This window comes from Gigantopelta aegis, chromosome 8 (genome assembly GCF_016097555.1).
Source record: "Gigantopelta aegis isolate Gae_Host chromosome 8, Gae_host_genome, whole genome shotgun sequence".
Classification (NCBI taxonomy): Eukaryota; Metazoa; Mollusca; class Gastropoda; order Neomphalida; family Peltospiridae; genus Gigantopelta; species Gigantopelta aegis.
The window spans coordinates 77,809,391-77,826,025 of record NC_054706.1 but is presented as its reverse complement, the minus strand read 5'-3'; the positions used below and the strand labels follow the sequence as shown (position 1 = coordinate 77,826,025).

General features: G+C 36.7%; 1 protein-coding gene across 1 annotated transcript in view; it reads left to right on the top strand.

The window, feature by feature from the left end:
• Positions 1-16,635, top strand: part of LOC121379849 — a 206,620-nt gene that overhangs the window by 145,965 nt on the left and 44,020 nt on the right. Inside the window, exons 19-21 of the mRNA XM_041508501.1 lie at positions 1,741-1,855; positions 4,469-4,519; positions 7,299-7,348. Coding sequence (XP_041364435.1) covers positions 1,741-1,855; positions 4,469-4,519; positions 7,299-7,348 — 216 coding nt within the window. The remainder of the gene's footprint in view (positions 1-1,740; positions 1,856-4,468; positions 4,520-7,298; positions 7,349-16,635) is intronic.

The window sequence follows — 16,635 nt, the reverse complement described above, 5'->3', positions numbered from 1 at the left end:
GGATGGACTAAGTGCTTATGATATAAGATTTCATACAAAAACACACTCTAATGCAGTAACTTCAAACAAAACAAAAACATTAATAATGAGATTATAGTGAAAAACATTTTCAGCAGTTATGGCCTAATAAAAATGCTTTCAGTTTTCTTTTATGTTTTATTTATTGCCATATTATAAAGATAAATTATTCTGGTCAACAGTTGCATGTCAGCATGTTTAATCTAGATAAAGTCTTGTGGAACAAAGAGTCAGTGTGTTGACTTAGTCTGTTAGTGTGTTGACTTCATCTGTTAGTGGGTACCATCCAGCTGGTGTTGATAGCACGGGGCACTTAAAGTCTGTCTGTCTGGTGTTATAGTCATTTCATTTAGCATACATTTCAACTTGATTTTCATTCTAGGCAGTGCACCATGACTGGTGTATCAAAGGTCGTGGTATATGCTGTCCCGTCTGTGGGATGGTGCATATAAAATATCCCTTGCTACTAATGAAAACATATAGCGGGTTTCCTCTCTAAGACTATATGTCAAAAATGCCAAATGTTTGAGCCAATGATTAATAAATCTGTGTGCTCTAGTTGTGTCATTAAACAAAACAAAATTAAACTTTTTCAACCTGATTTTTATGCTTATATCCAGTTAAAGTTCAAGCACACTGTCCTGGGCAAATACTTCAGCTATCTGAGCTGTCTGTCCAGGACAGTGGGTTAGCAGTGGGTTAGTTATTAGAGGTTAGTGAGAGAGAAAATGGTCTAGTGACCGTACACTGCCCCAAAGGAACTATTAAAACCACTGTTGTGCACCAACCAGCTTTAATGCCAATGGCCTAACCACTAGACCACTGAGGCTGGTGGTGTTATTAGAGGTTAGTGAGAGAGAAAATGGTCTAGTGACCGTACACTGCCCCAAAGGAACTATTAAAACCACTGTTGTGCACCAACCAGCTTTAATGCCAATGGCCTAACCACTAGACCACTGAGGCTGGTGGTGTTATTAGAGGTTAGTGAGAGAGAAAATGGTCTAGTGACCGTACACTGCCCCAAAGGAACTATTAAAACCACTGTTGAGCACCAACCAGCTTTAATGCCAATGGCCTACCCACATGATGCCATGTCTGAAAATATTACCTCCTCCTTCCCCCTCCCTCCCACCTGGTCCAATCTAACTGACTTTGATTTAGTTTCATTGTTATTCACTTTGATGGGGGTTATTGTTGTGAGGTTTAGTTTCATTGTTATTCACTTTGATGGGGCTTATTGTTGTGAGGTTTAGTTTCATTGTTATTCACTTTGATGGGGGTTATTGTTGTGAGGTTTAGTTTCATTGTTGTTCACTTTGATGGGGGTTATTGTTGTGAGGTTTTTCACAGTACAGGAAAACAAGGTATTATGACTTCCTGAAGGGTAACAATTCACTGTTTGATGTTCAAGTCACAAACATGAATATGTACTGGTAAGATATCACAAGTTAATGTATTTAAAATATCACGAACATAGTTTTATGTATAGTGAACTTAAATTACTGGTAATGTACTGGAAATATCACAAATATACTGACGTGCATAATACTGACAGATTATCTAGACTGTATATTTCAGTGTTAGAAATATACCTCACATAGATGATCTGATTTCAGTATTAGAATTATGTCGCATTTCAGATTTAAAAAAACATTTCCTCCACATAGGATACCCTTTTACTTACATTTCCCTGTTTTTAAAATGTGTTGTTTTTATCTATAGTCACTGGAGTCCTGCTAGTGCCAGAGCCACTATAGATATTTACAAGAATCAACCGCGAAGTATTATGGATTACGAGCCAGGATTTTCGTCCATTGCCCTCAGGGAAGCCAAAACTGTAAGTTATTTCATTTATCTTGTTTGCTTTAATATGCTGAATCAGCAATTTTCTCCTGTATGTATATATATATACCCAGTATATATATTCCTAACTGAACCAGCCAGTCATTTTCCCTGTACGCACAAATCAATTGCTCATTGTGCTGATTGTACTAAAGCAAATCCCATTGCAATTAAAACATTATAAAAAAATTACTTACCTTGCATATTAATTACCTTCTATTAATTTTATTCTTCAAATTTATGAGAGAAAAACTCAACAATTTAATAGATTGATTGTATTAAAAACAAGCCTGTAGAAACAATATCTGGAGTGGAGAAGGGGCACAAATTTGTGATTCTGTTTGTTATGGAATATCAAAAGATTGAACATTTCAGTATGATTGAAAACAAATATATATTGTAAATTCTAATACATGTAGTTCAGATACACATGTATGTCTTTGTATAATTCAGAACAGTATGATTTATCAGTTGGCATGCAGTACTTGCATGGAAATACAAGCATGCATATTGAATTTGCATTTTGTTTCCTATTGAAGCATGTTGTGTACGGACCAATATACACATTGTATCTTTGTAATAGTATATAAGCATGTTGTGTACGGACCAATATACACATTGTATCTTTGTAATAGTATATAAACATGTTGTGTACGGACCAATATACACAGTGTATCTTTGTAATAGTATATAAACATGTTGTGTACGGACCAATATACACAGTGTATCTTTGTAATAGTATATAAATATGTTTTCTTACAGCTTTCTCATTGATAAATTTCGTTTGATTTGTCGTGTCTTAGACTGTAGAATGATATGAATCTATCCTGGTTTAAATAAAACATGTCAACACATCATATTTCCATGTACGTTGTAGAGATCCCTTAAACAAAGTTCAGTAGTACTTTTAATTTGAATTTTAAAAATATTTTGATGAAGCTTGTATCAGGTTTATTAGTCCATAAAACAACATCCTACTCCAAACATGACGGTTTAATTGTTATTACTATCAAAATGTGTTGTTTGTCTTGTCAGCTGTATATTCATAACTGGAATACAGGAAACTCACTTGGTTATAGACATTTTATACCTTTACCCTAAAACATTTCTTTGTTCTTCTCCAGAATGTACATTGGCAACAAGGGCACTAAATTATAAATCTTTTCAACTTTTTATTGGCTCTATAAGATTACATTTAACTTTTTTACAATCTGATGTGTTTGTACTTTCCCTAAAAATTTTAATTATTGAATGTTATTTATGTTAATTTGTATGCTAATTTTACTGATCGTGGTGGAATATTTTCATTTAATTTATCGCTGACAGAATATCACAAAACTAAAATATTAATTTATTTTTTGTATTATTTGGTTTTATCGTAATGTAAAAATGAGTAAATATATTTTAGTTTTACCATGCTCCCCAAAAGAACCCAAAAACAAACTCAAAAACCAAAACAAACAAAAAAAAAAAAAAAAAAATCTGCTATGAATTAAATACATTATTCTGAGAAAGTAGTTATAAATAATGTCAGTCTGTTTGAGAGTATTTTAATATCAGAGAAAGGTAGTAAAACTAGTAAATAATGTCAGTCTGTTTGAGAGTATTTTAATATCAGAGAAAGGTAGTAAAACTAGTAAATAATGTCAGTCTGTTTGAGCATATTTTAATATCAGAGAAAGGTAGTAAAACTAGTAAATAATGTCAGTCTGTTTGAGCATATTTTAATATCAGAGAAAGGTAGTAAAACTAGTAAACAATGGCTGTCTGTCTCAGTATTTTACTATCTGCCGATCAATAGCGGCTCCTTTGTGACATGCTTCGCTCTTTGTGGTTTCGACGACTCACCTGGGCCAACTGCTGTACACCTCCACCAAAATCAATAACTAATTATTGATTGGCATCCCGCTGACACGAATCAGCTCTCTGGTACCTGAAGTAGAAAAGTGTGCAGTAACAACACCGTCACTTTTCATCTTTATAGACTCAAACAAGCCTTTGTGAAGCAAACAGTTGTTGAATTTTAATCCTCCAACCTACCTGGATTTCATTTAAACTTCTGAGCCAGGTTATTGTTGTTTTAAAAATAGTCCAGGATTTATTTACAGCAACGAGTTGTTGAATATCCATTATTCATAGACGAGGATTTGTTTATAATGCCCAACCAGCCATTGTGTAATCAGACATTGTTGAATTTTAATTCAGGATTTGTTTACAGAGCCAAACATTGTGAAGGCATTAGATTTTAACTGTTAAAAATAGTGTAGGATTAATTTAGACCTAAACGAAGATGTTGTTTGTTCAATTATAAGTTCTCATTAGACAAGGATTCATTGATTTACCTGAGCAGAGCCATGGTGTAGCCGACATAGATGTAATTTTAATTGATAACATCAGACATTCAGTTAGGAACCTAAGCAGAGCCATTGTAATTGCAGTGGTGAATGTTGGTAATTAGTGTAGCAGGATTCACCCATAGACTGTGAACCAAGCCTGTGAACCAAGCCTTAGAGTGTGGAATCTGTTTCTTAATTCTCGTCATACCTAAATTGATGAACACTTGGACAGGGTTTTTGTGTGTTTTATGCAATAACTTTTCCTCCATCAGCAAAGGCGACCACGATCTCATTCGATCCACTCTCTGAGAGACAAGAAAAAGGTATCATTCTAACATGTATATGGTGTAACTCTGGGACACTCTGACATATTACTGCTATGTAGATGTGGTGTAGACTGTCATACATCATGTAGATGGTATAACTCTGGGGCACTCTGACATACTGCTGCTGTGTAGATGTGGTGTAGACTCTGTCATACATCATGCAGATGGTGTAACTCTGTTGCTGTGTAGATGGTGGTGTCATACCATAGATACTCCAGCTATCATACCTACTCCAACAGATTTTGCTAACTCAGTGCTTTTATTATAACATTATTTTATGTTTGTTGTTTTGCACATCAGTTTGCTTTGTTTCACTTTCTGTTGCTTGAAATAACCACATGCGATATATCTCATAGAATGTGTGGTAGTGATCACCTTTTTCTCTGAATGCATCAAAATAGTCTTACTATGAATTAGTTAGTAACTAAACAAGTTATATTAAATGTATTTGTAAGTAATTTGATCCAAGTCTTTAATCTTCTGAAGAATAGCTGAGGACAGTGGTAGTTTGTCTCGTATCTCTCAGGTGTTAAAAAGGAGAAATATTAGATTGAACCCATGACCTCTTTTGCACATTATGCAATCTTTAAATTTGGCAACAAGTGTCCTTAAAATTGTTAATTTTCTGATCCAAAAATTGTTACTAACACAATAAACATCCAAATTTTACAGGGATCATCCTCCTGAACTCAAAGTAGGAGAGTGGGCTTACCCAGATATGGCAATGAATTCAGAGTCTGGAGAAGATTGAACCATTAAAAATACTAGCATACAGTATTTAGTAACTGTGTTAATGTCAAAAAAACAAAGAAGAAAAAAACAAAAAAGGCCCCAGACATTAACTTTGTTTATTGGTATTGCATGCAGTATTAGACAGATTTTGTTTTGTTTGCTGTGAGTGTTATCTGTGGTTTGCTTGACACACAAAAACTAATTGCTGTAGTTGCGATGATAAGACATCTTTGAGATTTTAAAATGTCTCCACTGGAGTCGCCACCGTTCTTCATCCAGTCTTTGTTGTGTGTACATGTGAGCCTGCAGTTTGGAGGCTCCAGCTTTGCTTGACAAACACTCCATTGTGAGGAGAGGCCATATTCATCTCAGGGTCTCTGTGAGAGATTTAAATAGGTCGTAATAATCACTCCACGCTTGAATCAACCCCAAAACACATCAAGTTTTACCTTGCCACTGTGACTGTTCTCTTTTTTAAAATATGCTAAATATACCTTTGAGGTGAACTCTGGGCATCATTTAAATTGGGCATCATGACAATACAGTGATATCTGGTCATCATGTTTGTGCCACATACTAGTATACCCAGTAACCTGTTTAGGTCTCTGCTGGTGGAGACATTAAACTACAATATCAAGGTGTTTAAAAATAGATCTAATGTCGTCATACAAGGTTTTAATTTCCTTCTTACTTAACCACACTTGACCACTCAATTAGTTCAACATTTGTCTTGAATGTCTTTGTTGGTTTACAGTATAATAACCGGACAGTGGCCAAGTTAAACATGACAGAAAGTGATGTTAAAATTTTAATTGGATATTTACCTCAAAGCATTTCTTTTTCTCACAGCAGTAGTCTGGTATAATGTTTAATACTTCATTATTAACATCTGTGTGGATTGGTTAATCATAGCTGAGGGTTTATTCTATAAACATGGACTATGGATTAATATTTCAAGCTGAATTATAGTTTTACTTCTTTTTAAACTATATATGCACCTACTTTTAAAATGTTATATTTAAATGCACTAGTAATTGTCTTTCTTATATGTTACTTCTGTTTTAACATATTAAATGCTTTTAGTACTTTGCAATTTGTTATTTTGTATTAGTTCTTGTTTAGTAATATATCTATTTAAAAAAATTAAAATCAAAATATTAAAACAATTTCTGAAATATAAAATATATATGTACTGGTACATCAAACCATTAAAATATTGTAAAAGATTACCCAGCATAATATTATTTGAAATGTACTATAATTTATTTGTTCTTGCATATTTAATAAAACTGGGATGGGGGTGTCAATGAAATATTAATATGAAATTGTGAAGTGTCTTCCGTGTCGGTGTTAATGCTTCATTAACATTCAAGATAAAAACAATTAATGAGTAAAAGAATATGCATGCAGACATTATTTTTATTTTATATAAATATGTGAAGAGTTTAACCTAATGTTATTCATACTGTAAATGAACTCATATGATTTGTAAATATTTTCTCTGATGAAGAGAAATATGGCAAAATTAAAACAAAAAATAGTCTTCTAATTATGAGGTATTTTATTACAAATTGTATAGGTATTTTTCATTTATGGATTATGTTTTGAAATTAATACTAGTATTGCATGCAGTGTATATTACAGCACTGAAGTTGTGCCACATTTTAAAGTTTTAATTGGCTATTTTAAGTTTACAACCTACAATTATGCATGTAGATAATATTATAACAATAAAAAATGTGTCATGATTTTGAAATTTTTGTTCTAGGGTTAAGTTAAAAATAATTTTATGACTGCTGGCAAGCTGTCTGAATTAAGATGGATACACATGTATTTATATATCTCTCTATCTACACCTGCATTAATTTGCATCAGCGTGTTTTATGCATGAGTCAATACTGACAAGTTGACAGTAGTGTGAGGTGAATAAAGCTAACAATGTTTCTTTCACAGGTAGTTGCAGGTCATAGATCATTAACTTTTAACCTCGTTGTGCAGTTTGGTTCATGCTTGTTGTCATGCATTTTTTATTTTATCCTTTCAGGGAATTGTTCACAATCCTCCCATAGAAAAACCAGGACAGTTCAGCAGCTAGTAAGTGTCTTTTTATTTTTGTTTTCTTTTACTGTCATGAAGTGAGTGATTTAACTGACCACAATGTCTGGTAGCACCATCAGTGGTGGGAGCCACAGTGTCACTGTGGTTAGCACCAGCAGTGGTGGGAGCCACAGTGTCACCGTGGTTAGCACCAGCAGTGGTGGGAGCCACAGTGTCACTGTGGTTAGCACCAGCAGTGGTGGGAGCCACAGTGTCACCGTGGTTACTGTCATGGAGTGAGTGATTTAACTGACCACAATGTCTGGTAGCACCAGCAGTGGTGGGAGCCACAGTGTCACCGTGGTTAGCACCAGCAGTGGTGGGAGCCACAGTGTCACCGTGGTTAGCACCAGCAGTGGTGGGAGCCACAGTGTCACCGTGGTTAGCACCAGCAGTGGTGGGAGCCACAGTGTCACCGTGGTTAGCACCAGCAGTGGTGGGAGCCACAGTGTCACCGTGGTTACTGTCATGGAGTGAGTGATTTAACTGACCACAATGTCTGGTAGCACCAGCAGTGGTGGGAGCCACAGTGTCACCGTGGTTACTGTCATGAAGTGAGTGATTTAACTGACCACAGTGTCTGGTAGCACCAGCAGTGGTGGGAGCCACAGTGTCACTGTGGTTAGCACCAGCAGTGGTGGGAGCCACAGTGTCACCGTGGTTACTGTCATGGAGTGAGTGATTTAACTGACCACAATGTCTGGTAGCACCAGCAGTGGTGGGAGCCACAGTGTCACCGTGGTTAGCACCAGCAGTGGTGGGAGCCACAGTGTCACCGTGGTTAGCACCAGCAGTGGTGGGAGCCACAGTGTCACTGTGGTTAGCACCAGCAGTGGTGGGAGCCACAGTGTCACCGTGGTTACTGTCATGGAGTGAGTGATTTAACTGACCACAATGTCTGGTAGCACCAGCAGTGGTGGGAGCCACAGTGTCACCATGGTTACTGTCATGAAGTGAGTGATTTAACTGACCACAATGTCTGGTAGCACCAGCAGTGGTGGGAGCCACAGTGTCACCGTGGTTACTGTCATGAAGTGAGTGATTTAACTGACCACAGTGTCTGGTAGCACCAGCAGTGGTGGGAGCCACAGTGTCACTGTGGTTAGCACCAGCAGTGGTGGGAGCCACAGTGTCACCGTGGTTACTGTCATGGAGTGAGTGATTTAACTGACCACAATGTCTGGTAGCACCAGCAGTGGTGGGAGCCACAGTGTCACCGTGGTTAGCACCAGCAGTGGTGGGAGCCACAGTGTCACCGTGGTTAGCACCAGCAGTGGTGGGAGCCACAGTGTCACTGTGGTTAGCACCAGCAGTGGTGGGAGCCACAGTGTCACCGTGGTTACTGTCATGGAGTGAGTGATTTAACTGACCACAATGTCTGGTAGCACCAGCAGTGGTGGGAGCCACAGTGTCACCGTGGTTACTGTCATGGAGTGAGTGATTTAACTGACCACAATGTCTGGTAGCACCAGCAGTGGTGGGAGCCACAGTGTCACCGTGGTTAGCACCAGCAGTGGTGGGAGCCACAGTGTCACCGTGGTTAGCACCAGCAGTGGTGGGAGCCACAGTGTCACCGTGGTTAGCACCAGCAGTGGTGGGAGCCACAGTGTCACCGTGGTTAGCACCAGCAGTGGTGGGAGCCACAGTGTCACCGTGGTTAGCACCAGCAGTGGTGGGAGCCACAGTGTCACCGTGGTTACTGTCATGGAGTGAGTGATTTAACTGACCACAATGTCTGGTAGCACCAGCAGTGGTGGGAGCCACAGTGTCACCGTGGTTACTGTCATGAAGTGAGTGATTTAACTGACCACAGTGTCTGGTAGCACCAGCAGTGGTGGGAGCCACAGTGTCACTGTGGTTAGCACCAGCAGTGGTGGGAGCCACAGTGTCACCGTGGTTACTGTCATGGATTAAAAGTGAGTGATTTAACTGACCACAATGTCTGGTAGCACCAGCAGTGGTGGGAGCCACAGTGTCACCGTGGTTAGCACCAGCAGTGGTGGGAGCCACAGTGTCACCGTGGTTAGCACCAGCAGTGGTGGGAGCCACAGTGTCACTGTGGTTAGCACCAGCAGTGGTGGGAGCCACAGTGTCACCGTGGTTACTGTCATGGAGTGAGTGATTTAACTGACCACAATGTCTGGTAGCACCAGCAGTGGTGGGAGCCACAGTGTCACCATGGTTACTGTCATGAAGTGAGTGATTTAACTGACCACAGTGTCTGGTAGCACCAGCAGTGGTGGGAGCCACAGTGTCACCGTGGTTACTGTCATGAAGTGAGTGATTTAACTGACCACAATGTCTGGTAGCACCAGCAGTGGTGGGAGCCACAGTGTCACTGTGGTTACTGTCATGAAGTGAGTGATTTAACTGACCACAGTGTCTGGTAGCACCAGCAGTGGTGGGAGCCACAGTGCCACCGTCGTTATGATTGACATTCTCATTGACTGCAGTATAAAACATCACTTAAGAATCCCCTACTAGTCCAACTGTGTGTTTTGTCTTTGTCTGTCCATCTGTGTGTCTGTCCCACCTAGTTTTTCATACTTTTTTTTACAATTCTTTAAGATATCGAGCAGAAATTGTGTGTATAGCTTTATCATATAGAATTACAGATCAAGTTTGACTTTGATGGGTATTTGCTAATTTTTGACAGAGTTATAGCCCTTGAACATAGGAGATATGAAATTTGTTTGGGTCCAGTAGGGATCATGTATTGTTTAGTAGTAGTCTCAGAATACTTGTAACATTTGTGAATCTATGCTAGATATTTTACATTGTCATACATGTACAACACTGGATCTTCATAAATAAAGTTTCAATTTAAATTTTTTAAATCTTTAATTACAATTTTAAAAAACTAAATATTTTATGAATTAAAGTTTAAAATTTAAAATTTAAAATTTATTTTAGCTTTAGTTCAAGTACCTTGAGGCAAAATAAAAAGTTGAAAAACAATGAATACTTTAAAAAAAAACATTGCAGAATTAAATTTCAATTAATTTTGGGCTTTTTTTTTGTGTGTGCAATTAAATTATGACCTGCTGTTGACTTTATCTCGTTATTTGACTGTATACCGTGATACACAAGAGAATAAACTCTGTGTTATACCCTTTTCACAGATGTCACACAGTGTGTTGTCGATAGATTCCATCTGGTGACTTAACTCTGGAGAAATGTCTCTTGACACACATTTTCTATATTATGCATGTCAGCTTTTAAATCTTGTTCTCCACTGTTTATTGGCAGAATTAATATTCTCCACTGTTTATTTTAAAAAAAAGCAAAGTTAATATTCTTCACTGATAATTGCTACCATTCATGACTTCTCTGATGACTTAGTTGCCATAGTGCCCTGGCTAATTGCGATAGCCCTCACTCAGTGTTAATCAAACACATCTGAAGAATATGGAAAACATTTTAAACAGAATTCTGCTGTTCCAGTTTTCTCCTCTTAGACTGACATACCACATTTTGTTGTTCACTAGAGCTGCATGTAAACTGTACACCAAGCCACCAAGAACAATTCTAATACATTTTGTAACAGTTTTCTCCTCTTAGACTGACATACCACATTTTGTTGTTCACTAGAGCTGCATGTAAACTGTACACCAAGCCACCAAGAACAATTCTAATACATTTTGTAACAGTTTTCTCCTCTTAGACTGACATACCACATTTTGTTGTTCACTAGAGCTGCATGTAAACTGTACACCAAGCCACCAAGAACAATTCTAATACATTTTGTAACAGTTTTCTCCTCTTAGACTGACATACCACATTTTGTTGTTCACTAGAGCTGCATGTAAACTGTACACCAAGCCACCAAGAACAATTCTAATACATTTTGTAACAGTTTTCTCCTCTTAGACTGACATACCACATTTTGTTGTTCACTAGAGCTGCATGTAAACTGTACACCAAGCCACCAAGAACAATTCTAATACATTTTGTAACAGTTTTCTCCTCTTAGACTCATATACCACATTTTGTTGTTCACTAGAGCTGCATGTAAACTGTACACCAAGCCACCAAGAACAATTCTAATACATTTTGTAACAGTTTTCTCCTCTTAGACTGACATACCACATTTTGTTGTTCACTAGAGCTGCATGTAAACTGTACACCAAGCCACCAAGAACAATTCTAATACATTTTGTAACAGTTTTCTCCTCTTAGACTCATATACCACATTTTGTTGTTCACTAGAGCTGCATGTAAACTGTACACCAAGCCACCAAGAACAATTCTAATACATTTTGTAACAGTTTAATGGTAAAAAACTCAAACTATCTGGTTATTGTAGCTTTCAAAGTTTGGTATTGGTGGATTTTTAATTTTATTTATTTATTTTTGTTGTAATAATCATCTTTCTACAATCTGTGGGTGAAGTGGATGTAATCATAAAGACTTTCAATTGATGCTGAAACAGTAGATTATATGTTGAATAAGGCAGGTTTCTGGTCTTACTGTTGTTTATAAAATATTGATTCTAACAGCCAACAGCCAATTGAATACTTAAAAATGAACAGTGGTGTCGTATTGCACTGTTATATAACACTTGAAATGTACAGTCATAATGTGTATTCTTATTTTGATATTTAGATGAACATCAGAGTTATTAACCTGAACAATAACACACGAGTTCTCTTATATAACACTTGAAATGTACAGTCATAATGTGTATTCTTATTTTGATATTTAGATGAACATCAGAGTTATTAACCTGAACAATAACACACGAGTTCTCTTATATAACACTTGAAATGTACAGTCATAATGTGTATTCTTATTTTGATATTTAGATGAACATCAGAGTTATTAACCTGAACAATAACACACGAGCTCTCTTATATAACACTTGAAATGTACAGTCATAATGTGTATTCTTATTTTGATATTTAGATGAACATCAGAGTTATTAACCTGAACAATAACACACGAGCTCTCTTATATAACACTTGAAATGTACAGTCATAATGTGTATTCTTATTTTGATATTTAGATGAACATCAGAGTTATTAACCTGAACAATAACACACGAGCTCTCTTATATAACACTTGAAATGTACAGTCATAATGTGTATTCTTATTTTGATATTTAGATGAACATCAGAGTTATTAACCTGAACAATAACACACGAGTTCTCTTATATAACACTTGAAATGTACAGTCATAATGTGTATTCTTATTTTGATATTTAGATGAACATCAGAGTTATTAACATGAACAATAACACACGAGTTATTACTTTGATGTACTTTTGTCAGTCATAATTATTATTATATTTTCTCCTGGTTTTTTTTGTAAATACAGTAAAACCCATCTAAACTGGACACCTACTGGAGACCAAGTAAAAAGTCTGGTTTTAAGGGGTATCCAGTTAGAAGGGTTTAAAAAGGGACCCTAAAAACATCTGGTTTGGGTATTAGAGCTATTACTGTATAACAAAAAATGGATTAATTTGTGGGAGTAATTTGTGACTTGATGGAGTTATATGTACCTGTAATTAGAAAGAGTAGCATGATGTGAAATGGTGAAGGGGATGGAGTTATACGTAGTTAACAGCAACAAGCTTTGTTGCCAAATACTTTATTTTACAGTCACTACATAGTTTACAGCAACAAGCCTTGTAGCCAAATACTTTATTTAACAGTCGCTACAATGACAAACACATTGTTTTCTGCTGGTGTTAGTCATGTTGTTTACATATGAAAAGGAAGTGGACTACTCCAGTTTCTAGTTTTACTGTTGTAATCTGGAGACATACTAAGCACACATGGGCAGGATGTGCATGTAGCTCAGGCAGTAGAGGCTCACCTCAGGTGCTTGTAGCATTGACCAAATGTTCAACATCCAATGGCCGATGATTAAAGAATGCGCTCTAGTGATGTTGTTAAACAAAATAAACTTTTTAACTTTGTTTTCTTTTGTTTGACAACATTACTCAGCATATTTACTCTTCTTGGTTTGAACGCGAGAATGGTTCGACAAGACATCTCTTTAAAATGATTGTTAAATGTTTCATCAGGCTTGTTATTTTCACTACAATAGACTTTAATCAGTGCAGTTTATATCAGCCCATTTCTTTCTTTATTTCTTTAGTATCTATTTTAGCTGATCATGCTAATTTGTACTTAGTCTAGTGTAAGAAAAACCTGGTGAACTACCATATAAAGATATGACAGGCTAAAATTACAAGAGAAAAACCTGGTGAACTACCATATAAAGATATGACAGGATAAAATTACAAGAGAAAAACCTGGTGAACTACCATATAAAGATATGACAGGCTAAAATTACAAGAGAAAAACCTGGTGAACTACCATATAAAGATATGACAGGATAAAATTACAAGAGAAAAAAGCCTATGTATTGTGATGAGATAATAATAAAATACATTTATACAATGGACTTATTTGAGGAATAATAGTTCACCATGACGACAATTCTAAATCTCCATACGTCAATTTTGACAGGTTATTGTTTAGATTGTGATTGTACTTGTTTTCATATTGTCCTATTGTCTAGTCGTGGGCCCTGGGATCAGGGTAATTCCTCTCACATCCCCGTGCTAACTGGATACGATCCAGGCAATGTGGACCTCGACCCTCTGGGCTTTGATGTTGGTCAACACCCGCCAGTTCGATCAACTTTGAGAGAGAGCCGTAATATTCAAGTCGGTTGATGATTCTGTTTGTCGGGGTATTGTCATATTTCATCTGTTCCATTGTCGCAGGCAGCCACGTGCATACTTTCTCCCGATCAAACTCAATAGTTATTTTTAGCATGCTCCATAGATTTCCCATGGTTAATATTATGTTGCTGGAGCTTGCTATTATTCTGCCTTGTTTGGAAATTAGAAACAGCTGTTAAACGTTACTGCAGGTCCGTTTGAAACCAAGACAAATGTGCCAAATTCTTCCCACTTTTCATTACTCCATAATCTGCTGTTTCCTTTGATTATTTTGTATTTTTGACAGTTTGGTTTTTTTTTCTAATAGTAACTATACTAAAAATCTACTAAAATTTCATTTTTGGCTTTTAAATGACAACACAATTACTTCAGTGTGTTCATGTTTTAAATTAAAAAAAACCCCAAACAATAGAAAAACTTGTGAATCAATGTACATGTGGATGGATTTAAAATTCAAATCTTGAGGTTGAAAGGTCATCCAGTTAGCCGGTGGTTGTTACGGCAGGCCATTCCCTGCCCTCCACTCGGCACATATAGTGTGTGTGTAGTGGCCTCACTGTTGAAGCTGAATGGGCTGCTGATTGTGTGAGATCTTATAAAGAAAAGTGCTCCGTTGTTGAAGACACCCACTCTGTAACCGGTGGGGATGTGACAGCGTTGTGGCGTGTGCACGCGGGACGGAGGACCGAGCGACTGCGTGTAGAGGTGGAGGACCGAGCGACTGCGTGTAGAGGCGACCCACTCTGTGTTGCTTGTTATTGTGGAGTAGACCACTTGATATTGTGTGTGTATTCAGAGAGAGAGAGAGAGAGGACACTTCTTTTAATGGGGATTTACTGGTCAGGCATGTGTCTACCATGCAGCAGTTGATAAACTCCTTGTATGCACAGCAAAATGGGTAAGTCTGAATCAACCCACTTTGATAAAACCTTGGCAAACATGACCCATGCAGGACAAATGAGCTGTTCGCAAACAAAATACAGCACAACAGACTCTTTAATTTTAAGCATTCTTTAGGTTTTCTTCTTTTAAAAAAGACAAGAATTTATTAATTTTTAAAAACATGTAATTGTTTACAATCTGGGTACACAAGTATGTAAAATCTTGTATATATTTTATCAAAGCTACGTTGTAAACACACACATGCCTGGTATGCATATTGATTCTTTTTAGTACATGTTAGTATGGAATATAAAGGTATGTGAAAATGTGTGTTATTTCACAGCTGTGGAATATATCAATGTTTTCTTCATAGGGTGGTATATCTGTTGTATGTGTCTGGTATGATCAATGTGTGGTTAGTGGAGTGGATCTAGCGTCATGTTTTATTAACGTGACATGGGTACACAGCGGGTAAAGCCTGGGGTCGACTGCACTCGTCCGTTTAATCAGGTTTATCAACTCCATTCAGTCATTATTGTTTAATTGTTTCTGCAGGCTCAAAATGAAATGAACAAAGTAAAATTGTTTGGTTTGATCATCCTGTGAGAGTTAACAGGATGAGTTGGTTGAGTTGTTCAATTTTGAGTGTTGAGATAAAGATTAATGAAAAGAAAATCATATTGTGTACTATGGCATAAGAACTACAGGTAAATACTCGACTGACTGCAGGCGGAACCGTGGGCCAAGTATACACTAGACTCGGTGGGATATATTATATATAAGCCACATACACTGGAACAATTACTTAGTAATGTTTACCGACACTAACAGCACACAAAAAATACAGTGTATGAAGTACTGGCAAGTGTTTCATGTCTGCTACAAGTCCCATACATCTGCTGTCAACCAAGTTTGATGGAGGATGCATCAGACTAGACTGCTACATGTGCATAAATTATTTAGGTTACAAAATAGTCAATATGTTTTTATAGGATTCCACAATAAATTTAACACTTCAAAATTATCTAGGTTACAAAACTGTTGATATGTTTTATATGATCCCATCACAAATTTAACACTTCAGAATTATCTAGTTTACAAAACTGTAAACATGTTTTGTATGATCCCAACAGAAATTTAACACTTCAAAATTATCTAGTTTACAAGACTAACAACATTTATAGGATCCAAGTTCATATTCAACACTTTAAATGTCATTAAATGTATGCTTTCTAATCGGCCTTGTTATTGGGTTGAGAACTTGTAGTGACCCAACGTTGTCTGTTTTGGCACCATGGCCAATACAACAGTCCTTGAACTATAAAAGGGCCAATATAAAAATACTCATTTAATCACAATTATTTTTAACGTTTTATAACCCTATTTATATCTTGTACCATGCTTTGCCCAGTCTCAAAATAATAGTATGTTGGTTACAGTTAAAAATAAAAGATTTATTTTTTAATCTGGGGACAAACAAACATAATTTAACTTATTGTTTTCAAAGTTGAAACTCAAATTCCAAATTTTATGTGAAATAATGCTATATTTCTGAAAGTCAAGTAAATTTTACTTATAAAACCCTGAAATGTTCATTCTAATAAAAGGTACACCAGATTTATTGCGCTGGACAACTGTTGGTTTAAACCGACTACACAATACAGCCTGGCTCTAACAGTAAATGCTGGGCTAAGTATTTAATCC